Below are 25,447 nucleotides of genomic sequence, written 5' to 3'. Positions count from 1 at the left end.
TGGCCCCCCCGGGCTGGTGGTGAAGGCCCGTTTTGTATTATTCCAGCTTCCCTGAAACTTAGCTTTAAAAAAAAAAAAAAAAAAAAAGTCCACAAACAAAGTTGCTTTGGACTTTTCCACAGGGCAGTTATAAATTTAATTAGGTTACAGTTCAACGCGATCAGCTTTCAGTGGGATTTTGTTTCCTTGCCAGAAAGCCAGCCCTTGCTATCCTCCAGGGACGCTGACAGCGGGTCTTACTGTTCAAGCGCTGATCGGACATGGGAATCGCAGCAGCGAGGACTTTCTGATGTAAAAGTACAGCAGACTTGAAAGAGGGGGGGTGCAAGGGGCTCGCTGGAGAAGCTGTTTCCCTGACAGGAAGCAGAAGTCAGAGGGCAAGCTGCAGGATTAGTAGAAAGGGTCTTGCAGGGGCTCTGCTGTAGGGGAGTTTTATGGATGGGTGTTGCCTAGAGGTGCTGGGAAAATGAGGCCAGAGAAGGAAAGAGGTAGGGCTGGATTAATAGAGAGGCCTTGTCAACATATTGCAATTATCAGAACAGCTAAATTCCAGCGCCTGGGGGGTTTCCAGCGCTGGAATTAGGTTTAGTGGCTTATGTGGACTGTGCTCTCCATGGACGCGCTGTACTGAGACCGCACGGCTTCCTCCGGCCGCTCCCGGGAGCAGCGATATGTCTGGATGTTTCTTATAGCCGGGGGCTCTTCCTTAGCAGCGAGATGGGTAGAAGAGGCCCGTGAGCTGGGGCAGCAAAACAGCCGCGTGCCAAAAGAAAAGCCTGTCCGAGTATCAGCAAGCAGATGGAGCGGTTATCGGGCAGCTGGAGCTGTGTGACAGGGCTGGGGGAGCCCCAGCTGCACGCTGGCGCTGGCTGTGGGAAACTTAGAGGCCGCTTCTCCTGGTTATTCAGTGGAACAAATACAGGAATGCACCTCGGGCCCCGAGCAGGGCAGGCGCTTTCCCAGCCTCCCTCTCACTTCTGTGGCTCTTTCCTGGTGCCCTCCATGAGCAATGCAACAGTGGCTCCTGCCTCATCCCTTTCTTTCAATTCCCGACCCATTCAAAGCTGACTGCCCGGGTCTTAGCGAAAGCAGGAGTTGCATTTGCACTGATTTTCGCACGTCTGCCCCATCAGCTTTCAGCCGGGGACTTCAGCAGAGACCTGTACAACTTGAGCGAAGGCTGTAATTGCAACAGTAGGCTGTTTTCCTCCAGGTCGGGGGTCAGCATCCTATGGCTCGGAGGGTCAATCCAACCCGCAACGGCCTGATTCAGACAAGGGTGGTCCGGGGGATTGCACCGCCCATCCCCTCCAGAGACCCCTCCTCCCTGCTGCTCTCTCACGCTTGCCGGAAAATTTGCCCGTCTCCATTGCCGTAGGGGATGGAGGCTGGCAATGAGGGTAAGTGCAGATGGTTTGGGCTCTCTAGGCATGGAAATCTGTGGCCTGTGGAGGGGGCTGGGTCACAAGCCATGGTCCATGGGTTGCTGCTCCCTGCTCTGGGCAATCAGCTCTTGGAGAGGAACATCACGAACCCTTTACTATGTGTGCTGTATTTTAGCTTTATGGGATTAACAGCCCCAGAGACATGCTTTAGGCTGGAAGAGCAGAAAGATCTCAGATCTGAAGCATGGTGCATCGGCAGGGTCACTCGGGGCAAGCCTGCACCGCACCTGCTTGCTCTGCTTGGATCCAGCCCCGTGTCACAGTTTATAAACACACAAAACAGCTGCCTATTATTTAAAGAGAGGTGAGTAAGCAAAAGAAGGAGAATAGACTAAGGGGGGGTGGGGGGCAGATGAGGAGGCAAACAACCCAACCATTGACTTCAGCCAGGGAGTCACTCCACAGTGAACCAACCCGTGGTCACGTACACTGCCTCTGTGCCGCTCTGGGAAGTGCCACCAGGACTTGCGGCCTGCCCCTTTGCACGGCGATGTAGAGCTGCACGAATAGTGCACCAGTAAACACATCCGAGGCAGAAAGCCTGAGAGCTGCTCTGGGCACAGGCTGAGCGCGCCTGCCAGTTCCTGTGCCTTGTGCCTGTGCCGTGGCAATGTGAGAGTGGGGTGGTGGGGGTGAGCAGTGCTCCGCGGTCGCAGCGTGGGCATGGCCCAAGGGTTGCCAGCTCTTCAGCGTATGGACTCTGCTCTGGGTTGACCGCTCATCTGAGTGGAAGTGGGGCTTCTTTCCCAGCTTGCAACACAAAACCAGGCAAAACGTGGTCTCGGGAATGAAAAAATATGAGCTCAGCAGCTGTAACGGGAGAGAAAGGCCTACAAAGCATTTCCAGAGTTTGTGCACGGTGCCCTGCACACAGTTCCTCCGAAAGGGGCAGATTTTTTTCATCCTTTTAGGAAGGCCTGGTCCACACCAGAACGGCTCTCATTTAGCACCTAAATTGAACCCAGACTTTTAGATGCTTATCTTGCTGGGATCCTTTGACCCCAGCTGACTTCCTGCCCCTGGGGCAGGGGGCTGGACTTGATGATCTTCAAGGTCCCTTCCAGCCCTAACATCTATGAAATGAAACCCATGACACTGACAGGTTGGGCTTCCCAAAGACGGTGGCGGCCAGTGGACTGAGCTCCTTTGTAATTCTCACCCCACGGGGGCTTCAAGAGGAGGAATCTGTGCCGAGTGCAGGCAAATACTTCTACTGGCATCTGAATTACACTCCTTTGCAGCAAAGCAGGTTAGGGGGGCTGTGAACATGTGAGCAGGCCTGTTAAATTTTCAGGATGGCAAAAGTACGCGTGTTTGCAGAACTGTGGTCAGGGAGATCATTCAAGTAGTCCCAATGAGGCGGTGAGAAATCGCCACCAGGAAAAGGCAAATTTGCCATCTTGCAGCTGCTGCCACTTGGGCAGATGATGCAGCTGGGTGCAATGGAAGAGACTTGCAGTGTTTTCCTCTTTGGGATTTTTGCTTTTTCTTGCTGCTAAGACAGTAGGAAGAGTTTTTCTCTGAGGACTCCAGTTAGCAGCAGCTACAGCTGCTGGATCTGTGGCCTGGGGGAAGGAGGCAAAGAAATGGGTGTGCTCTCATTTAACTTCTGGCTAAAAAGTAAAAAGGATGCAATGACAGCTGAGCATGCTTTGAACCTGAGCACGCTGGGGCTGTGCTGCCCTGGAGCCCACCGGGAATGCCAGCCTGCCCCCCGCTTGTGTCCAGCGGAGACTTGAATGGAGCTGGGAGCAGGCTTCTCCCGAGCGTTGCAGCCCGGCGGCTCGTCTTCGTGGAGCGGGAAGGCTGGAAGCCATCCAGTTGTCCCTCAGTCAGCATCCAGCTCATCTTCCTCGGACTCGCTTGTGGACGTATCTGTTCTTGAAACTGGACAGCTGTCCTCCGATGGCAAAAAGGGGCTTCGGTTTAACCCGTATCTCCGGTGACAGAGTTCAGCAAGACCAGGAGTCTCCCGTTTTGGGGGGGAAAGTGCAAGTCTGAAAACCAGAGCACAGCACAGCGCCACTTGTGCCAAGGGGGACAGAAGACAAGCATTACATACATATCACACCCGATCCCAAGCCTATGGCAGCGTTACGGTTGTTCAAGACTTATACCGGGATAACACCAAGGACGGGACCAAGGATACCAGTGGGCTGAGCACTGTGCATACGTGTAGTCAGCAAGCACGCTCCCAATTTTGGGGCACGTGGTTCTCCTTCAGCAGCCCCTGCTTTCCCTGCTGGCGCAGCACATGCCGCAGGGGTCTGTGATATGTTGGAGGTTTAAAGCAGGGAGGCTTTGAGTGAAGGGAAAGCAGCCAGAAGAAAATCCCTGGGAGTTTGGCTTTCGTGTGCGAGGGAGGAACTGCACGGCCTCCTGCAGGGAAGCGGAGATCACAGCCCTTCAGCTTGTGAACTTGGACCCCCATTCCTGAAAGGGCAATGACCAGAGGGTGCTGTTTCTATAAAAGCTCTGAGATTAATGGTCCGAGAGCGCTGAAACCGAAAGCTAAACCCTCCCGCACCCTTAAACCCAGCCTGGGAAGCTGATTACAAAGCGATGATGTGATGGGATATGGGTCTGTTTATTTTTTCTGGGGTTTAGGGATCTCTTTTGATTATCTTACACCTTTTTTTTTTGGTCTCCTTTTCAGGGGGTGGAGGATTTTAAGGTGCAGGAGGATTTCAGTGAGAGAGCTAGGCAAAATGGTGCAAGTCTGGAACAACCATAATGCCTGCCATAGGCTTGGGATCGGGTGTGATACGTATTTAATGCTTGTCTTCTGTCCCCCTTGGCACTAGTGGCTCTGTGCTGTGCTCTGATTTTCAGACTTGCACTTTCCCCCAGGAAAAAACACTGGTGTCCTCTCCTGCCGTGCCAGCTTCTTAAAATAGATGTTGGAGCTGCTGGGGTCCTGGAATTTATTTGGGGTTGCATGGTCTATTGTGCACGAATGAAAAGGACAGGTGTCCTGGAGTGACCGAGATTGGTTTAGATAACACAGTACAATGCGTGTTTGACCTCTATGGGAGACAAAAGAAAGCCACGCCTTTAGGGAAAGAAAAAATATAACCTTTAAAGCAGCTGAAGCCTGACAACTTCTGTTGTCTCTATTAAGCAAACAAAGCAACTTCCCCTACCCCTTCCCCGACACTTGTTGGTCAGCATCGGAGGAAATCGCGGTGGGCCTTTGTGTGGACAAAGATGCCCTCCCAACCTGTTTATTGTTTTTGCCACATAGCGTTGGCTTGCTCTCGCAGCCAGCCTGCCACAGGTGGAAAGGATGGAAATATTCCCTGGCTGAGGAAGTGGAGCCAGCAGATGTACTGAGTGTTTGTCTTTCGGTGCAATGCTTCAGCTTCAGTTCTTCAGTGCGAAAGCGTGATGGGGAACGGTTTTCCAGGAGCGTGGTCTCCATGCCCACGTGCATGTTGATGTATGTGGACACGTTTACTGAGCGTTTATAGACAGACAGGGCTGGGAGAGACCTTTCACCCAAGCATGAGAAGGTTTTGCCCACGGGTTTGCAGAGACCCATGTGAATGGGACCCAAAAATCTGATCTTCCAACTCCACCGGGATCAAAGCACCAATCCAGATGGGCCAGACTGGGACTTACTGCCCCATTGCCATAGACATCTGAGTGTCCCAATGCTATTGCCCTTACTAGGTCCTAATAGGAGAACGAAGGAAAAGGCCTAAGGCTTAAGTGTACTGAAAAAACTAAGATACAAACTATGCTGAAAAAATTGTGACTTGGTCTTTTTATTGTGTACACAAAAATATCGCAGGTACAAAAGTCAGGACTCTCAGGGGCTGGTCAGCCCCACAAAGAAGTCAAGTGTGATGCTTTTGGAGTAGCCAAGAAGATGGACCTGTAATTGGAAGAGTACAGTAATATTTTTCCTTTAGTGCTTAGTAGGGAGAAGGGGCAGCTTTAATTCCCACTAATGATAGTGTGCAGCGCCTTTCATAATATGTCATGGCCCTGCCCCATGTCTTCTCTTCTTCTTTGCCTTTGCATCATCAAGGAGAGCACATAGCCATGAATTAGCTGAAAGGATAGGAAAGAGTAGTGGTTAACATACCCCTAGTTGTCTGCCAGATCTGCCTGTCTCCTGGCAAGCCATTTTCAGCATCACTGCTGCCTGGTCCCAGCCCAGTTCATCCACCTGTAATCTAAGTTACACCATAAACAAGTGACTGACAGAATAACCACCCCCAGCTAAAACAGTGTCATCGGCTGTTTCGAACAGGGAGCAAGAGCACGATGCGTGGCGAGTCGTAGATATGTGCTGTGCGGTATAACGTGCAGCAAGCGACAAGGAAGACTTGTTGCTGGACTTAGTTTGGAAATGGCTAGGCAGAAGGATAGGAGTGCTCTCGTTCCCCTAATGACAGCTGTCACTCCGTCCACTCCAGCCTGCAGCCAACGGCTTGGACAATAAAAAGGCTTGGGTTTACCCATCATCTTCGCTTGCATGTTAGTATTTCTAACGACTCGGGGAGCTGTTTTCTCTGCCAGGCCTTGCTCGTGTGTTGGGAGGGGTTTGGCAGATGCAACAGGGATTTTCCAGCACTTGGACTCTTTTCAAAGGCTCATTTCACATTAATGTTATTTATCCACTTCCTTCATTTATGCTCAAATCAACATTAAAGATATCCGGTATGCTTCTTAAGATAGAGGCGTTGGCTGTGATGACCAACTGGCAGTGGGCTGTCAGCTGTGGGGTTTGAGATGGGGAGCTAAAGGGCTGTTTGGGCTAATGGTAGTAAATCCAAATTCCAGCTGTCTGCAATTCAGGTCTCCATTAATATTCTCCTCGGGGTTGAACAGCAGCCCAATTAAAAATAAGTTTATGAGCAGCAATCTGTATTGAAGGAGCAGGGAGGAAGCACATTCAGACAAATGACAGTCTTCATTTTTGGTAGGAGAGTGAGAGGGGGCTCTGGGTTAGTATTCCCATCCATTTAGAAGTCCACCTGGTTTTTCCCAGTGTTTTCAGGAATACTGAAGACATGATATATTTTAAGTGAACACAACACTGTTAGATAGTGGGGCAATTGCAAAGTGCAGCATCAGAACAGTCCTTGTAAGCTGGCTGTATGGTGAAGCCCAGCTATGTTACTTGCCAGTCTGTCTCTCCTTGTCTCTGGACCCATTTGCCTTCAAGCCATGAGTCACATGTGGGGTTATTCCTAAACTCCAGCCTGTTCACATGCTTGTTTGATTTATTCCTTCTGCAGATTCCAGAAGTGAAACAGCCCTTGGCCTTCAATACTGAGTCACCAGAGGGATATTATGAAGAAGCTGAGCCATACGATGTCTCCATGAATGGTACATCAGAGCCATGTCTCTGCTTTTTTATGGCTATCCTTAACTGCAGCGTGATACAGAACTTGACGCTTGTTTGAGCAAGGGGAAAAAAGTTCATACAGTTCTTTGTTACTTGTTGATGATACATGTTCAACCCTTATAGTGGTCGGTCACATTTAATATTGAAGGTACCATTATAGTTTATAAAGGATTAATAAATAGCTAATAGGTGTTTTGAGCCTGTTGTAGACACATAAGGAGCATGTTTAGTTGTAAATACATCATTGTAAAGCAGTGTAAGCCTGGGTAGATTTCTGTTTCTGATGCTTTCAGATCAAGATTAGATTCCTTTATCAAAGACATGAGGTCTTGGGCTTGATGCAGGGGTAACTGGGTGAAATTTAATGGGCTATTTTCTGCAGGACATCAGACTGGATGATTTGATGCTTCCTATGGCCCTTAAAATCTGACACTATTGTTCTGTTGGACTTTTTCTGTCTATCAGAGATTAACCCATTTATGGAAACAGTAGTCATTTATTAGCCAAGTACAAGCTACTTGTAAATGTACATTTCTATATAGTGCACCTGATTTTGTTTTGGAAATGTCACTGATTCTCTTCTATACTGTGTAAGTTCTCGGCCCATGTTCATCACCCCATTATCTGAGCATCTTCCCGTTGTGCCTCAAGCAACGTGACTATTACCCTGCCATCTACCCCTGGAGAGTGAAGGGTGTACAGTGGAGACTCCATAAATCCTCGTGTGTGCTATTATGTTATTCAGGGCAGGTGAGAAATTCAGACTTAAGGATAAGAAATGAAGCTCAGGATTTGGGTCTGATTTCAGGACTGGTGCATGAGCAGAGTTGTCCTCTGTGACTCAAGTGTGCAGCACTGAGCTTGGAGGTTTGCACCCACTCTGGGGCCCACTGCTAGAAATCATGGGGGGACCATTTATTGTAAGTCAGCTCTTCAGGACAGCTCCTTGCATCTTCCTGTGCATATGTTCAGCTCCTAGGCTAAACAGAGGCCCCAGTCTCAAGGGGAGACTTTCGAAGTGGCAGCAAAACAGGAAGAATGGTGCAGAAAATTTCCTATTGCCTCCCTCCCATGAGCCAGCACTTTGGGTGCCAGTAAAGTACAGTGATAAACAGGGAGATAACACTTGGTTTGCATGAGAGGAGAGACTAGAGGTGAGGCTAAGATGAATCGTGTCATCGTGTGCAGATAAGTGGGGTGGGTTACAATTTTAGCTTCTGTTCCTCACCCCTTCTCCGTGTTTCTCTCTTGTCATTTTAAAACGACACTGGCTTTGCAATACGGGGCAAGCACCGCTTGCGACTGACCGTGGTGGAGTAGGATTACTTTCCATTTTTGCAAAACCACCATAATTTAAGAAGTTGCAGGTAAAAGCCTTCAAGATCAGTCCCATGAGTCATGGGGAAACCAGGGTTGTGTTTGGGGTTACAAAGGCGCCTGTGGAATTTTGTCCGGGCCTTTTCTCTAAATAACTCGAGTCCAGTTCAAATACTAGAGGAAGAATTCGGCTTTGAAACCCCACATCAACACAAGAGGCATTGGGAACAGTTCCTAGACTCTCTTAATGCAGGGAATATCCTATATCCAGCAGAACTAATGGATAAAGGCAGTTTGGGAAGGAAGTTCAGAAGTGTCTTCTCAGTGCTTGGGGTCGTAGCCATTGCAGCAGCACTACAAAATGCCCCTGGGCTGGCATTCCCCCACTGGAATAAACCCAAGCATTACCGTTCGACTGAAACTTTTTGGCACTGTCGGCCAAAGCAGAAAAATCTTTGCCAGTTTGATGTCAGTTGCTCGTTCCTCTTGAGCAAAAAGGCAGATGAAACTTTACCCCAGTGGAGAAATGGGCAACTAGGGAACAGATAAAAGGGGAGGGAGTCACACATCCTTTTTTTGCTGATTTTTTCCAGTTGCTTTAAATTGTTTCCTGGCACAGAGCCACCTGCCAGCCTCAGACCATCTTTAACTTGCTTTGCAACCTCATGTAAGCATCTTACTTCCCAGGGTGTTTTCCAGTCACCTCCACAGTGAGATAATAGTTATGTTTTTTGCCCTGCACACGGAAAAATGGAGCTGGCTGATTACACTGGGAGCCACTGCGTGTAGGGACATGTATCAGTCTCTTTTTTTAGTCTTGCGTGTGTGCTTGTAAAAGAGCTGTGCGCCAAATAAGATGGACTGTCTGATCCGGAGAGCTTTATAAGCCAAAGGAAGACCTTGTCTGGAGCGATATGAACACTACCCAAGTCTCCCTGTTACTTGATAACGCAGGCACTGAATTCAGGTAGGGTGGTACAGATAGCAGTCACTTTTAAGCGTGAAGCTGTGAGGGCTCCTTTGGTCCAGGGTGTCCCTTGTAAATAATGCTGCAGGCACCAAGCCACAGGCTCTCAGATGTGGTGAAGGCACATAACTCTCATTGGTTTCTATAAGAATAAAAGCCTGAGTACTTATCTCGGGAGGGGGAGGTCTGTGAGGCTCAGTGGTGAAGCACAGCAGGTCAAATAATACCGTAGTCTACGAGGGGCATCATTGAGTCGCGCCTGTAATCTGATAGGGGAATAAGATGCTGTTCATCACATGTATTCTCATCCGTCCTGGGCCACGGTGTCGTGAGTGCAGCGCATGTTGGTCGGAGTCTGGTTTCCCTTGCTGTGCACCACGCGCTGGTTTGGATCCTTTTTAAATCGGGCGTTAGCTTTATCTTTCCTACCTGTATGTTAAATGATTTTGGTAAGGCCAAGTCCTGATATGCAGACAGTCACTGGATTCAAGAACTGTTAGAAAATTAAAAAAGCAAGGAATAGCAGGGGGTGTATACTAGGGCCCTCTCCTGGAGAAATCAGACTGTCCAACAGCGTCGCATTGCTAGCAGCCGGGGGAAATTCTCCTGTGGTTTTGTTGCAAGGGGAAAGGTCTGGATTCTGTTCTCACTTCCACCGTGGAAGCCCAAACGGCTCCGCTACGTAGCACAGTGGCTGCTGTGAAATCCCAACTGGAAGCAGGTTACGATAGGAAACAAGAGCCCTCTTTCGGCAGGATGCTGACCTGGCCTCGGCTTTTAAGTTTTATTTTGTATGTAGGCCGAGATCCTGCAGTTGCATAGACCAGCGTAAAATAGCTGAAACTCTTTAACAGATCAAGGCAAGCTGCAAGATGCTGATCACACCCACAGAGTGAACTGGGGTAGGAATATGCAAGTTCTGGCAGATCCTGAATGCCAGTACTGCTACCCACTTCTTAAATGCTAAACCACTCCTCAGCAGGCCCCAGCTAGTACCTTTCCCTAGACATTAATGAATAAGGCAGCTTGCATCATGATTGAGACTAGACACCGCGGCATGGTTACGTGGGAAGGAAAAGGCTAAGTTGCCAAAACGCTCCATGGTCTGATGAGAGTCGTTCTGTGACGAGATGAGCTAGGAGGCAGCCACCGCGGGCAAATGAATAATCAATAAACTGATATGAGAGTGTCAATGATCATATGCCATTAGCCAGTTATTAAGCAACTGATGCAGGTGAGTGATCTTGCGGGCTAAAGCACAATGCTTGATTCAAAACTCAGCTCTGCCTTTCAGTCTTCCTAGGTTTGACCCTTTATCTGCTGCTGATGTCTGTTTTTTGCTGATAGCATCAGTGGGTACAAGACTGGACCCTTGTCCATCAGGGTCCTCGTCTGTAAAAATAAATAAATAAATAATAAAAAAATAAATAAAAAAAAAATGAGAAGAAGGGGGGTAGGGTGATGTGTTACGGCTGAAGGGTCCCTGCGGAGCGTAGGGTGGTGGATGCTGTCGATGGGCAGTATGCATATGCATGTGCGTCTGTGCTGGGAGTAAGTAACCTCAGGTCGTTGGAATTTGTTTCCTGGAGAAATACGATAAGTGTGAACATAACCACTCTCGCTGCCCTCTTTACCCAATCCTTTCAAGCAGAGCGGTAGAGATTCAGGCAGTCCGGGGGCTATCTCTGACTGACAGTCGGAATTGAAGCCACCCACATCTCTCCGAACAGAGGGGTGCGGTAAAATAAAGCCAAAAAAAATCACACTAATAAAATGAGCACGATCATCCCCAGGAAGGAGACATCAAAGCAAACCCTCCAGATGGGCTGAGGAGATAGGAGAGTCGTGTGGCGCTGGAGGTGGGAATCCGAAGCACTGTAACAAACCATGGATGAATGAATTAAAATGAACAAAACAGCCAGGATTGCTGGGGCACAGGGTCTGGCTTTCATCAGCGCTGTTTCTGCCTCTCTACTGGGAACTGTCGCCTTTCATTTTACATCTTCATTAATTTCTAGGATCCCCTTTTGCTTTTTGTCAGTGCTGAGCTGTATTAAAGCCTTATCATTCTTCTCTGGTGCTGCATTTGCATAATTGAAAGCCCTGATAAGAGACTGAATGGAAATGCAGCTACCTATTGAATAATAATTATTGGGATTGAAACATTGCTTCTGCACCAGCTGATTTTAATTATGACTTTTAGTCTGAAAGGAACTTAAAAGGAAATGGGTTGAAAATTAGTGCTGGTCCTGTTGTTCCTGTCAGCATTTAAAGTTTTGCTCCTTCCATCTTGACACGGGAAGTTAGCAGCTGAAAGGCAAAGACTGGGAGCATGGACTCAAATGCGAATGAGTCACTGTTTTTTGTATTTGTTCATCTGTGGCTTTCTCTCTCTCTCTTTCTCTCTGCTTTGGACTCTGCAGGTCATTTCGGTAGGCTTGCTGCCTCTGGAACAAGGACAGGGTTACAAGTTACTGAGGGAGTAATTTATGCCACAATAACTCTGGGTACGGCATGCTTTCAAAGCCTGATGGTTTCTATTGACCATAGCTGTTGCAGAGATGATCATCCGCCAAAACTATCTACCTACCTTGCATGAGCACTTTTCCGTTCCCTGCATGGATGGATAACCACCACCATACACCATGTCAGCATCAAGGGGATGGCAGGGAAGCATGCAGAAGTTTGCAGTTTTTCATACTGGCAATGAAATCTAGGGGTTTCTCATCGATTTTGTCAGAAGTAGAGGGAATACAATGCCCATCGTCCTTATTTTTTGGTCAGTCAGGCAAAACTCCAACCAGCTCCTTTTACAGATGTGGAGAAGTGCCCTGAAGGCCTGTGTGAATTTTTCAGAGAGGGGAAGTTATGATATAATGGGTTATTAGAGTTTTCTGTGTAATTGTATTAATTAACTTGATAAGAGGATGTTGGAAGAGCAGACACACAAAACACTATTGATCTAATGCAGGAAATGTCAGGACACTTGAGACTGCTAGTGCCAGGCATCTTGTCCCCAGTCTCTAGGTATAACATCAGTGCGAAAAAAAAAAAGCAATGGCAAGACAGGGCAGATCCCTAAACTGGAGGAGCTTTTTGTCCAGACGAAGAATCAGGGGCTAAGAGTCCACTGGTATAAGTTACAGTGGTTTAGGTTTCATCTGCTCGCTTGCATCTTCTGTTAACTGCAAGCAAGCTAGTACCTCTGGCCCTGCCAGCCAGCGGCAAAAGTCTGCAATAGCGTTTACTGCCCTGAGACGGTTGCACATCTGTCCATTCCTAATCCTGGTGTAATTTATATAAATTTAAATAAATTATACCTAGGTATGCAAATGATGTTTAATACGTTTCGAGCCTTATATCATTGGCATTAGTAGATCAACAGAACCCTAAATTGTTAAAAAAAAATAAAATAAATAGTTTTTTCAGAAGGACGGAAGCCACTTTCAAAATCCATCTTGAGACAGTCCTGAGAGAGAGAAGCTCTTCAGAGGGAGTTTGTCTTCCCAAGTCCAGGGAGTGGGAAGCCTTAGGGGGAAATAGCTCGATGTGATCAGCTTTTCCTGCAGGTTTGAAAGTGCCTCAGCTAAGAAATGCCTTTGTTGTAAAGATGGTACTTTGCTGTAAGGAGACTGGTTGGTCTGATTCCCAGTGGCATCAGCCTGGAGAGGCAGAACTGCAGGGTCTGAGCCTATGACCAGATCTTTGCTACGTAGTGTTAGCTGGGCAAAATATATTGGCTCGGTGTGTGAATAAAACAGATTGCACGCTTTAGCCAGCACAGCTATGCTGGTGTAGATTCAGGTCTGCTGACAGTAGTACTTTTGTGGGCTTAGCTGATGTCGTGGTGGTCATAAGCATCTCCGCGAGGAGCCTTTCGCCAGCAGTGCTGCACCGAGATGCTCGTCTAATGCAAACACGCCCAGTGTCGGACACACCGGGGTTATCGCGGTTGATGCGCAGGAGATTGTGGCCGAAGGCTCAGTCTGTGTGTGGGGAAACGTGCCCTCGGAAGGGTCTTTGGGGTCTACACTCTTGCTGTTGAGTCATTTTTGTTTTAAAAATGAATAAATGTACCTTCCTCAAGCGCTCTTCCATGAAACACTCGGTGAAGTCTTTCAGCTGTTTTCTCTCTTTTGGGTTTTCCTCTCAACAACATCGATGATGCTAAGGTAACTTACGGGAGGTTTAGGTTGGATATTAGGAAAAACTTTCTCGCTAGGAGGGTGAGAATCTCCATCCTTGGAGGTTTTTAAGGCCTGACTTGATAGAGCCCTGGCTGGGATGATCGAGTTGGGGCTGGTCCTGCTTTGAGCAGGGGGTAGGACTAGATGACCTCCTGACGTCCCTTCCAGCCCTAATCTTCAGTGATTCTGTGGTCCTATAACTGTACATTTGCTTGGACATTGCAGCCCAAATCCCAAGGAGAGTAACACGACAGCAGAATGAGCATTTGAAACCCCTAACAGGTGGCAGACCTCTCTTAGCGTCCACTTTTGACAGTGCCGCATGGGCACCACTAATAATGGTGCTTGTTTGGTGGCTTGCAGATTTGATCTGTATCCGAAGCAGCATAGGTCCCTGTTGCAGTGAAGTCTTTTCATTGACTTCCATGGATTTTGCCCCACTGACCCTCCGTCCTTCTCTTCTGAAAACCTCCACGATGTACAGTGCCTTAGAGCTGGATTGTATCGTATGTCTTGGGTTGGATTTTCAAGCGTGCTCAGCATCAGCCTCTGCTTGCATTTGAATGGTAAAACTCTACCAGACTTCAGTGGGAAGTGGCAAAAGCTGATACTGAGCATTCGTGGAAATCCCATCCCTTCTTAAGTGTGACGGGATGTTTGCCTGCGCTTGCCAACTCTACAAAACAGTTGCCTTTGTTTAAAGCTGTGGTTTATCACTAAGTGTTGCTACAGAAAGCTGGGCTACCCGGGGCACCAACCTCCTGCCCTGCACTGAATGCTGAGTAGATCCAGAACTGGGACAACAGCATGGCAGCTCAGGTGCAAGGAGCAGAGCCTGGCAAGCTTCATCTCGACATCTGATAATTAGGATGCAGGGGTGGATGTGTCAGGGGCTAAACAGAGGTTGCAGTTGCCTTGCAGGGTTTTTGTTTTATAGCCAAATGTAGGGGGAGAAAAAGCCCAGGAGCCATCCGAGGACATCTGAGGGATGTTCTTAAACTGGAGAGTGCCTTTTGCAAGTTGATGTACAAAACACTAGAGGAACAATTTGGGCTAGAAGGAGAATGTGGATCTTGGAGATGCAAATGGAGAAGGAAAATACCCCTAGGAAATTTTCAAGACACCTAGATGTAATGCCTGATGCAGAGCCTCAGGGCTGCTTGTGGCTACTGCATGCTACATGGTGCGCTCACTTGCCTGATGTGAGCATGTGTGAAGCAAGCGGTAATTGCCACTGGGAAATGCATTTAGTGACCACCTTTGCCTTTGTTACAGAAGATGGAGAAGCAGTTAGCAGCTCTTATGAATCCTACGATGAAGAAGAGGCAAGTAAAGGAAAGTCAGCGACCCACCAGTGGCCATCCCCTGAAGCCACCATTGAATTGATGAAGGATGCCCGTATCTGCGCTTTCCTCTGGAGGAAGAAATGGCTGGGCCAGTGGGCCAAACAGCTCTGTGTCATTAAGGACACCAGATTGCTGGTAGGCAAACCTTTGGTTTTCTGCCTGTGATAGTTTATTTTTAGAGTGGGAGTGGGAAGGAGCCTCTCAATTAATTTTCAAGGGAGTCTTTAGTTCAGGTGCTTTCTGAATACTCATCCAGGTGGAAATTCCTAAACTTTTTCCATCGGTGACGCATCTCCATGGATTCAGGTGGGTGCTGCTACATGCCAGGCTATGTAGATCACAAAACAGAGGTGGTGCTCGTTGTTGAGGAAAATGATGCGAGGTATAATTTTCAAAAGCATCCAAGTAACTTAGAGGTCTAAGTCCCATTTTCAAAATTGAAGCCTTATGATGTTAGGATCCCAGAGCCAGATTTTCAAAGTTATTTAAGTGGATGAAGATACAGATACAGATAGGCACCTAGTGGTATTTTCAAAAGTGTCTTAGCAGGTTAGGCGCTCAACTCCCATTAATGTTGACCCACCTATGAATTGCAAACATGGCAGTTAACATATGTGGGCATCTTCAGGCACCTAAACTACTTCTGAAATTTGGCCGCTAAAGCCTGGGTCCTCTAACATGCCTGCTGTGGCCTCGAGGCACTTTTGAAAATAAGGCTTTGGCTTCTAATCTGCTTTGGTGTTTTTGAAAATGTTGTGTGAGATTTACGGGTCTGAGAACTGTCATATTAATCATGACTCCTCTGACAGCAATACTGAACTCTGTAACAAGACAACAGTCACTTGCTGCAGCCTCTTGGGATGGAGCTTATAGCAAGATCTGGATGGATGTATATATATGCACATGGATGTATATAGTGTCAAACATCTGGACACTATAGCTTAAGCTGATTTAAACTTTTCCCCTGTATTCTGAATACTGTTATTTGCATTTGCTTCACTCGTCCTGAACTTTGAGACTAGGCTACAGGTGAGTTTATGCTGGGGGGGAGAAGCAAAGGTTCATTTTTAACACCTTTTACTTCTCTTGTCCTGCTTTCAGTGCTACAAAAGTTCCAAGGACCACAACCCGCAGCTAGATGTGAATTTGCTTGGCTGCACTGTCACACACAAGGAGAAGCAAGTGAGGAAGAAGGAGCACAAGCTGAAGATCATTCCCATGAATGCCGATGTCATTGTGCTGGGACTGCAGAGTAAAGACCAGGCTGAGCAGTGGCTCAGGGTGAGTGGAGCTGCCTCGTGGTGCGTGACCCAAGGGTCTACACATCTTTCATTGCTCAGTGGCACAGTGGTGGTCAGTGTCTGGTTAGCCAGCAAATGGCCCATTGTAGTGGAGTGGGAACATTTCTCTTTGCTCTGTGCTGACCCTGCAGTTACTGTCTCGCTGGGTTTGAAATGTTGCTTGCCTTCCCTGCACTCCCTCCTGCTTTGTTCGGACTGGGAGACATGCAGACTGTGCTAGGTCTTGCAGCTTTCTTGCGATGGAGACAGTGAAAGAGAAAATGCAGGACCTTAAAATTGTCAGGAGCAAGGAATGAGATGGCTCCTAGAGCTCTGTCCATAAAGAGCCTTTGCATTTCCTCAAGAAGGGCTGCACTTTTTCATGCTGACCCACTTAGCATTGCACTGTGCTGATAGGGGGCTTGCCTATCTGCTTCCCGTAACTCTTGCTACCAGGCTGTCTTGATTTTCAGTGCCACCTGTCAGGCATTGCTCCTCTCATTCTCATGCAGCCAGTCCTGAGGCATGGGTGGTAGTGGCGCAGCAGGGAAAGGTGCCCGTACCATAGTCTGCAGTTGGGGACGTGGAAGAGATGACCAGTTAGCAGGATAAAGAGCCTCTTGAGGGATCCCTTAGGATGTTTCATGCTTTGGTAAGACAAAAAGAGGGACAGAGAAACTGTGATGGGAAGAAAAACAAAGGGCATTGGTCTGAGGCTACATCTCCCTTGTATGCTCCAGTGGGTTGAATGCTATACCACTCTCAAAGACTCATTCCTGCGGCTAAATCCCCACGTGCCCTGCTTGCAGAATACACCTCATTCCCCCTGTTCCCACTTGCATTTGTCCCATTCTCAGCTACAAACACACGTGTGCTCTGCATCACTTGCATTTCCAGGAGGCTGAGCTGCCTCCCTGTAGGCCCCCACTGCCTTCTGGATGCAGGGAGATGGAGAACCTCCCTGGCCCAACCTTTCCTGCGAGAATAATGGAGGCCTTTCAGCAAGAGACCCTGAAACTCCCAGCTTCAGCCTAATTGAGCTTTAATGGCAAAAGCAAGACAGAAGAGCACTTAATGCCTCTCTCTGTAACAATGTGTGGGAATGTTTTGTAGAGAAAGTTCTGAACATGAAATAGCCACGCGCGGCCTGCACAGGAAACGTGGTCTTTGATTCAAACGGCAGCAGAACAATGAACCTTCACAAAGACCAGTGATTCACTCCAAGCCAGCTGAAGGACCTTGTTTACTTGCAGCCTTTGATTCGGGATATGGAAGGGACCAGATCTTGCCCTCAGTTACACTCGTTCATACACCATTGAAACTACTTCAGTCACAATACGTGGAAATGAAGCTGGCCTTCTTCCCTGCAGGATTTTGGGCCGCTTTCACATATGGGCTGGTCCTTATTTTGGGTAAATCAGCGTAAATCATTTCAGTGGACCGACGCCAACTTACCTGTGCCCGGGTTAAGTCGGTGGTTTTGGCAGCCAAGGTTTCACATAAACCGCATCTCTGAGTTTGCACTCCTTGATATGCTTTCAGCTGGGTCCAAACGAGTCCAAGACCTCCAAAAATAGTGCTGTCAAAATAGCCACAGTTTGCCATTCATATCAGCAGTTGCAAATTGTTCTTCGTTTTATTGTCAAGCACTGCCTCTGGGCCTGCTTGCACCGGGTCCCAGCTTCTCTTCTCTCCCTGCTCCTCCTTAGGGTCACTGGTTTCTGAGACTAGATGCACAAGCCCTTTGCCAAAGCTACTGAGTGAATTTTTGGGTGGCGGGGAGGTCTGCGGTGTGCGTTGCGTACCTCTGATGCTGCCCACCCTGGAAAAAGAGGAGCATGGGTCAGTCTAACCAGACCTCACTCGCCGCTTTCTGCTTTCTCCTCCACCCAGGTGATCCAGGAGACCAGTGGCCTTCAGTCTGAAGGAACTGGTGAAGGAAACCAGTACATCCCAGACTCCCAGCGCCTAAGCTACCCCAAGGTACAACCTCGTGTCATTAGCAGGGAGCCTGATTTTCTCCGAGTTCAAAAAATCCCCAATTTTCAGTTTAAAAAAAGTAACCTCAAATTACATTTTTTCCGTCATTAAAATGAAACACCACTAATACATAGCTATATATAGTGGCGTTTCATTTGCGTCATGGAAAAATGTGGATTTAAGGTTACTTTTATTTAAAACCAAAAAGTGGGGAATTTTTTAAAGCAGAGAAAACCAGGCTCCGTGGTCATTAGGCAGGAGACAGCAGCGCTTCAGACTTCTTCCTTTCCATCCTGCTCCTTTAAAAAAACAGCACGCAGAGTTCAAGTACAGTCACTGTATCTGGGAGGAAGGCGTCAGTATATGCTGTGAATATAAGCAAAGCACTTTTCTGCTGAAAACACCATTCATGGAAAAAACCTTAATTGTCCTTCACCTGCTATAATTTTGTAGCCAGTAATTGTACTCAGTTGGTCTAATAAAAGAGATCACATCTAACCAAAGCTTGCCTGTATCCAGATATCCACCTGTACACTGAATGCCTTGGATCATGTCAGGTGCAAATTCAGACACTGAAGCACAAGTCTGTCCCTGTTATAAAGATACTTTAAGACTCTTAAGACATAGGAAAGCAAGGTGGAGAGGTCCATTTAATGGGGAGCAGGTCACCTATGTGTCAGGGCCCCATGCAGTAACAGTGGTGCCTGACTGGAGAACCAGCAGCCCCATATAAACCTAGTAAATGTTCAGACCTGAGCATAGCAGGAATGGGAGAAGCTGGCAGTGAATCTCATGATGACTTAATAAGAAAATTAAGAGGATCGAGGGAGCTAGGTGGTCCAAAAGACAGGATGTACTTCCAAAGTACAAAGCATTGGCTGGTTTCTCAGCTGACGATTTCAGTAGAGGTATACTAGTTTATATCCGGTGAGGGACAGGACCTACCCATTCAGAGACCTGGGTGTGCAGATGCACATTAATTCTTCTAATTTCTGATGTTGACTCCATAGTCACTTCCTTGACTGTCAGAGGCAGGGGTCTAAAGCACCGTCTGCCAGAAATGATATTTAGTGCTCAAGCTTGTGGTTAGTAACGTATCACCCTTAACCCTGTAGAGCTCATGTCTGATCCTTGCTGACAGGTGGAGTTATCCGAGAGGTATTCTGTGGCATCGGAGAGCGGGAGCAGCACAGACAGCCACCCAGAGCCTGCTGAAACAAAAGATGGTAAAATAAACTAATATTTTAATCTCAGTAAAATGCTACAGACTCTTTCAGAGGTGTCGGCTGTAGCCGTGTTGGTCTAAGGACATAAGCAGACAAGATCCTTTGGGTAAATCTGATATCTTGTGTTAGACCAGATCAAATAGTTGGAAGCTATTCTTTGCAAGCTTTTGGGTACAAATACCCTTCGTCAGGCTGAGGAACCATCTGCACCGGCCACCCGCAGATGCTTCCTCGCCTGATGAAGGGTATGTGTACCCAAAAACTTGCAAAGAAGGATTTTCCCACCTATTTGAGTTGGTCTAATAAAAGATAACAGCCTATCTTTAGTATCTCGCTGGTGTGTTGTGAGGACAAATCCATTTTAAAAGATCATGTGGGGTTCGGATGTTAATGGGGGCAAACAGAGCTCCCGAAGGTGTCGTAGCGTGATCGTGGCTGGTGCGTGCAGCCTGCGCGGTTTAGATGTTCGACCAAGAATAGGGGCGATCGTTATTATAGGCTCATTTTAGATATTCACTGGTGGGCATTGTGGATCTAAAAAATACAGCCACCACCAGCTGGCACAGTAATAGGATTGTATGTCCACTTCAAAGGCAGCTGTAGATACGTTCGCCTGTGAATCTTGAAAGCGTGGTGTGACTACTGCATGTTTCTTTCTTCATTCTGACTAGTTAAGAAGAAGGGGACGTCAGGACTGAAACTGAGCAACCTGATGAACCTTGGGAGAAAAAAATCCAGCTCACTGGAGAGTCCAGAGAGATCCCTGGAAACGTCCAGTAAGTGGCAGGCATGGTGTCTTATGATGTGAACAGAGCATACCAAAGATAATGGTGCTTGAAGGCTGATTTGGGGGGTATGGGGGAGACAGTGGGGTACAGCAGCCCCAGGAGACCACGTCACTGTGCTTTCCTTCCCCAAAATTGGCTTAGGATATTCAGCAAGAAATTTTTGTGTGGATAGTCAAGCTTTGAGCGGACAGGCCTCTACACCTTTGGCTAATCTCTGACCAAGGCTCCATGGTTTGCTGCTCTGACCCTAATCTGAACACCAAGGATCACATTTTTTACTAGGTTTCCACCTGTGGCAAAACCTAGCTTCAAACCTTTGGTGTTAACCTATACCTAGTAATCCTTCTTCCTTTTATACAGCAGTAAGCCAAGGACTGGCTTAAGAACCAAACATATGTGAACTGAAATACTGGGCTAACGTAGAAGTCGTGAGTGCTGTTTTTATGCCTACGTCCTGACACAGCGAAAGACGGTACTGCGCTGACATGTGTGTGCTTGCTTGCAGGTTATCTGAACATGCTAGTGAACAGCCAGTGGAAATCCCGCTGGTGTCAAGTGAAAGATGGTCACCTCCATTTCTACCAGGACAAGAACAGAAGCAAAAGTGCTCAGCAGCCCCTAAACTTGGCAGGCTGTGAAGTTGTTCCTGAGCCAAGCCCTGACCACCTCTACTCCTTCCGTGTCCTCCACGGTGGGGAAGAGCTAATCATGTTAGAGGTAGGGTATCGACCTCCCCATCTGTGCTGCTGTAACCCATCTGCCAAAGATATCTTCTTTGCATGAGACTTGCTGCTGACCTGAGGCTTCAGGTCTCTTTACTTGCAGGACAGATAGAAATGCTAACACTTTTAGGACTGCTGTTGACTAGAAACAAGAGGAGGGTTTCTTTATATGATGAGGAACAGTGATAGGCACAGACCGATGACATGTTTACATCAGTGTAATTGGTATAACACCAGTGTTAAAGAAATAGCAGCTGAGGGGACTGATCTCAAACCAGGGTAATTTTGCCCCTGAAAGACTCGGGGAGAAAATAGCCTGGGTGTAAATTACACTGGTTTAGATGTCACGCGTCTGCGTCCATCCTGGATTAGCCATACTAAAGGCAAACAGGTTATTACCTGCAGGATAGTTATATATCTGTTCATTCCTGATAGCAATGTCATTAGGATACAAAAAAGATGTACTTTACACTGGGGCATGTGTATCTTCGGTTGGGATAAGTTGGCGTTGCTCCATTGACACGATACCCTTTTACACCAGCTGAAGATCAGGCCCACAAAGGGCAAGTAAACCTACTTTCACTTGCCTGCATCCAGGATTGTTACTTTTCTAATCTTAGTTTTCTCTGACGACAGCACGGTTATAGTAGGAGGAGGACAACGTGAGCAATTTCCTGTATTTTCCTGCGGGTGGAATATTTATAGCCAAACAACGGTCTTGAAATGTCTGCCACAGCGCCTGGAGGTGTTTTGTTTAGCTCCTGAATCACAGTCCGCCCGAGCTGTCTGGTGAATCCTGGCCAGCCCCTTTGCACACAAGTCTAGTGGGTGCAAAAGCCAACAACAAGCTTGGAAAAACAGCAGTAGCTGGCAGGGGCATGAAATGGCACTTCCTGAGAGTGCCACGCTCATGGCACAGGTGGATTACTTCATGTCCAGGCAGCATTGGAAATTGTCCTATGTTAAAACGGGCAGAAGCTCAAAATACAGATCCCGCGTTTTTCCCCTCATGTAATTAAAACCTGTTTAATTCTAGGGCTATAAAGAGCTGGTGATATTTGTTACCAGGCACTCTCCAAGGGTAACTGGTTTCGATTCACGTGGATTCACGTACCCTGAATTTTGTTTTGAGTTTGCTGTTTGAACCCCCCAGAATCTCAAAAAAAATGAAAAAAAAACCTTGCATGTTTCTGCCGGTTGCTGTATTTCACTTGGAAACCATTGACAATCACGAGTTTGCCATTAGAGAATTGCCCAGCCTGGAAATGGTGAATCCTCCAAAATATCAGGTAGTTAGTTTGTGTCAAGGGTTTTAGCCGTCTGCGATCAAGTATCTTAATCAGACCAAATGGAGACGAGATTTCAGTCCCGTCCAAGTTCATTCAGCGTTTGAATCCCGTATCCTGATCCAGGCTCATCCAAAACTATGAAGCTTGAACTTGGCACTTGTAAGACTAGATTTCATGGGGCAAAACTAGCAGTTTTGGAAATCTCACGACTGCCCTCTGCTGGCGAAGGACTGAAAGTACAGCCATGCTAAAGCTGAATTGGATTCAGATTTCGTCCCCTGTTACAGGGTAAACCCCAAACCCTCAATGCTGGCCTTGGCAAGAGGTTACATGAGGAGCAGCTTGTCAGAATATTTTGGTTTCAGATGTAAAGGTTAAATCTGCCAGTTTAAATCTACATGGCAAAGCCATTTGCTTTTATCACTGCAGATTCTGACAAGCCTATGGCCTAACGCACATCAAGCGCAAGTCCGGGTGCTCCTGAGAAGCAGGCCTTGGTAGTGACAGCAGTCTGGTTTCTTTCTAGGCTAAGTCATCTGAGGAAATGGGCCATTGGCTGGGCCTCCTCTTATCCGAGTCAGGCTCAAAAACAGACCCAGAAGATTTTACCTACGATTATGTTGATGCTGACCGGATTTCCTGCATCGTGAGTGCTGCAAAGAATTCCTTCTTGTAAGTAAACCCGGTCCCTGCAACTCCATCTTATGGGCAGCTATAGTTGGTGGCTAACGGGTGTGAGAATGGACCCTGGTCCCGAGCTGGAGGTTGGCGATCCTAGCCCTGTCATGGGGAGGGACCCGTGAGAGCAGACTTTGGAGGGTGCAGCCCTCAGGGGTGGGCCTGGAAACTCCCTGAAGCATGGATGGGAACACCTGGAGTCCCTGCAGCTTTTACAGCTGTGCCACCTTGGATGTTCGCAGCCTAATGCAGAGGAAGTACACGGAGCCGAACCCCTACATCGATAACCTGCCACAGGAAAGAGAGCAGGAGGAGGAGCTGTACGATGACGTGGACCTGCCGGAGGTGATCACAGTAAGGTTTTACAGCCCCGCTAGCCTTCTGCTCCGGGGGCATTTTGTTTAGCCCTCTTTGCAGAGCAGCAGAGTGAGACTAGTTTTAAAAGCTGCAGGTGGTGATGAGCTCGTGCGACTCTGTGATGATATTCGTTTATGCGTCAAGTATTTGAGACCATCCCTGGAGCACTCACCCTTAGACAATAAATTGCACTGAACCTTGTAGCCACGAGATGGCAGCCTCAGGGTTACAGTCTGTGTTGTATGGCATGGGTATCTCGGGAGCAGTGCAATGGAGTATATCCGTGATAAAGGACAAAGCCCTGTCTGTACAGCCAAGAAACACATTAGCCCTTTTTGCTTGTTTCTGCAGTGGCTGCTTTCAACCCACCCTGAGCCCACGTTGTCTAGACCAGTGGTCTCCAAACTTTTTTGATCGCGCACCGCTATCAGTAAAAAATTTTTGAGCACGCACCCCCAATATATGTATATGCATATAAATATACATCTAAATAGAAGTTCTAATATTTTCTTCCCGCACCCCAGTGGATCGTCTTGCGCGCACCCCACTTTGGAGACCACTGGTCTAGTATACAGTTTGTATGTTCTTGAGACGCTGCCAGCGTTTCTTATTCCTAGATGTATAATGTTGTGTTTGGCTGAATCAGAAAGGGAATTTTGATTGAATGGGCCTCAAAGAAGCAGGAAGCTTGTATCGCTCTATGTGACTGCCTCTCCTAACTGTTAATTGCCTCTCCATCAGGTTGTCACCTGCACATTTTAGTCGGCAGTGATTATATTTAGTTTGACATTGCAGATGAGGATATTGAACAGTAGCAGCCCTGGCACTGAGCCCTCCAGGATGCCCATAGGAATACCCTCTTTTGCTTGTGACACCTACCGGCTCCCTGTTATAAAGCCTTGGATTTTCCAGCAGGACAGAAATTTCCTCCACTAACTGCTTTGGGCATTTGAAAATCTCCCCATTCGTGCCTTAATTCAATTAAAGAGCGCTACATTAAAATAATCGATAAAGGACATGATCCTCAAAAGCAATGAAGCTCCGTATTCAGAATTGTAAAATGAACACAGGGGAAGCTCAACACCTAAATACCTTTTAAAATTTGGTGCTTTGGTACATAGGTTGGTTTTCAGTGAGGCTTGAAAGGCCAGGTGATTTTCTGCTTCTGGGTTACTTAAGCACTGACGAAAAATTCAGTCCAAGTCACCCAAAGCAACTCTGTAACTTCCTCGAGTCCATGCCCGCCTTTCTGGATGCACCAGGGTTTCGCTGCATTGTTCTCATATTATGTATTCTCTTCTGCAGGAAGAAATATCCCAAAGTGAAAGCAAATGTGAAGGAGACCAAGACAGGGTGTACCTAGACCTCACGCCGATGAGGTCTTTCCTGCACAGCGTTGCCAAGAAAGAGATGGAGGCTTCGCCTCTAAGTTCTCCGCTGCTGGGGAGGGCTAGCAATAAGACAGCGGCAGACAACGCGACAGACCCATCCTCAGCAGCTAAGGAAGCAGAGCCCTGTCAAAAGCCGGCGGATGCCCCTGACCAGGTGCTTTCATGGCCCCCGTGACGGTTGTCATCAGCTGATTTTAAAAACAATTTATTCTGAAGCATTTTTCCCCCCCTCAGCAGAAACCTCAGGAGCCAGAAGAGCCAGTGCCCCGGACAACCACTGTCAAAATCCAAACGCAGCAGCAGAAAATCGCCTTCCCTCAGAGCAGTACTGAGATCACAGCTGTCACCATGATCCTGGCCAGCCCGCCTGCTCCGAAGGAGAAGGTAGACCGTGCCAAGGTGACGAGCACAGGTGGGTCACGTAGCCGTAGGACTACCTAGCCACAGGAAATGGCAGGAAGGGGCACAACATCCAACGTTAACCCACCTTCCAGTGGTGAAACTTTTCTGCAGAATTAACCAGTTTAGCTGATCTTAGGGTGTTTTTTTTTCTTTCCCTGTGTATTTAAGCTTGTAGTGGTGGAAACTAACCTTGCAAAGCACTGAAAGGCCCTTCAGTCGTTCATCAGTCATTTCAGCCAGGGCCTAGCTTTTTTCCACTGATGCTTCACAAAGTTTTCATCCACTGGGAGACCTCCACTAAGGCTTGGAAAGACCCAAGGCATGACAGGAGGTGAAAGAGAGAATCCAGTGTGCATGCTGGTGGGTTTTAGAAACAATGTCAACCTGGGCCACTTCTGTAAAATGGGCTTGCAGTAGAGGCCTGTTGCAGTTGTCAATAATTTATTTGCCTCCGGATTGAAAGCCTTGACAAGAGAATAATAATAGGAAGACATGCCCTTGTAGACTCCAAATTAACACTCTTGCTTAGTGGAGGCTGGAGGGAGGATACAAAGTTAGGTTAGGTTTGCATTCGGAAACCAGGAATCTCCCACATCCAAATTAAGCATGGCATGAATAAAGGAGAAGAGCAGTAGGCAACATCTCTGAGTCACAGGGATGACTTCCCCATAAGGGATTATAGGAGGAGGCTGGGGAACTTTGTGGTAGGATGA

General features: G+C 47.5%; 1 protein-coding gene across 1 annotated transcript in view; it reads left to right on the top strand.

Annotated features, from left to right (window-relative positions):
* The window catches only part of AFAP1L2 (actin filament associated protein 1 like 2), a gene marked incomplete at its 5' end in the record, with an annotated part of 47,001 nt that overhangs the window by 12,617 nt on the left and 8,937 nt on the right, over positions 1-25,447 (top strand). The window contains 12 exons of the mRNA XM_019502863.1: positions 6,695-6,785; positions 11,512-11,595; positions 14,551-14,756; positions 15,723-15,902; positions 17,795-17,884; positions 19,023-19,107; positions 19,779-19,883; positions 20,401-20,612; positions 22,433-22,578; positions 22,827-22,938; positions 24,247-24,486; positions 24,567-24,744. Of these exons, the coding sequence (XP_019358408.1) occupies positions 6,695-6,785; positions 11,512-11,595; positions 14,551-14,756; positions 15,723-15,902; positions 17,795-17,884; positions 19,023-19,107; positions 19,779-19,883; positions 20,401-20,612; positions 22,433-22,578; positions 22,827-22,938; positions 24,247-24,486; positions 24,567-24,744 (1,729 nt within the window). The remainder of the gene's footprint in view (positions 1-6,694; positions 6,786-11,511; positions 11,596-14,550; positions 14,757-15,722; positions 15,903-17,794; positions 17,885-19,022; positions 19,108-19,778; positions 19,884-20,400; positions 20,613-22,432; positions 22,579-22,826; positions 22,939-24,246; positions 24,487-24,566; positions 24,745-25,447) is intronic.

Source organism: Gavialis gangeticus, unplaced genomic scaffold (genome assembly GCF_001723915.1).
Source record: "Gavialis gangeticus isolate Ggan-Ray unplaced genomic scaffold, GavGan_comp1, whole genome shotgun sequence".
Lineage (NCBI taxonomy): Eukaryota > Metazoa > Chordata > Crocodylia > Gavialidae > Gavialis > Gavialis gangeticus.
This window is presented reverse-complemented; position numbering and strand designations above follow the sequence as displayed.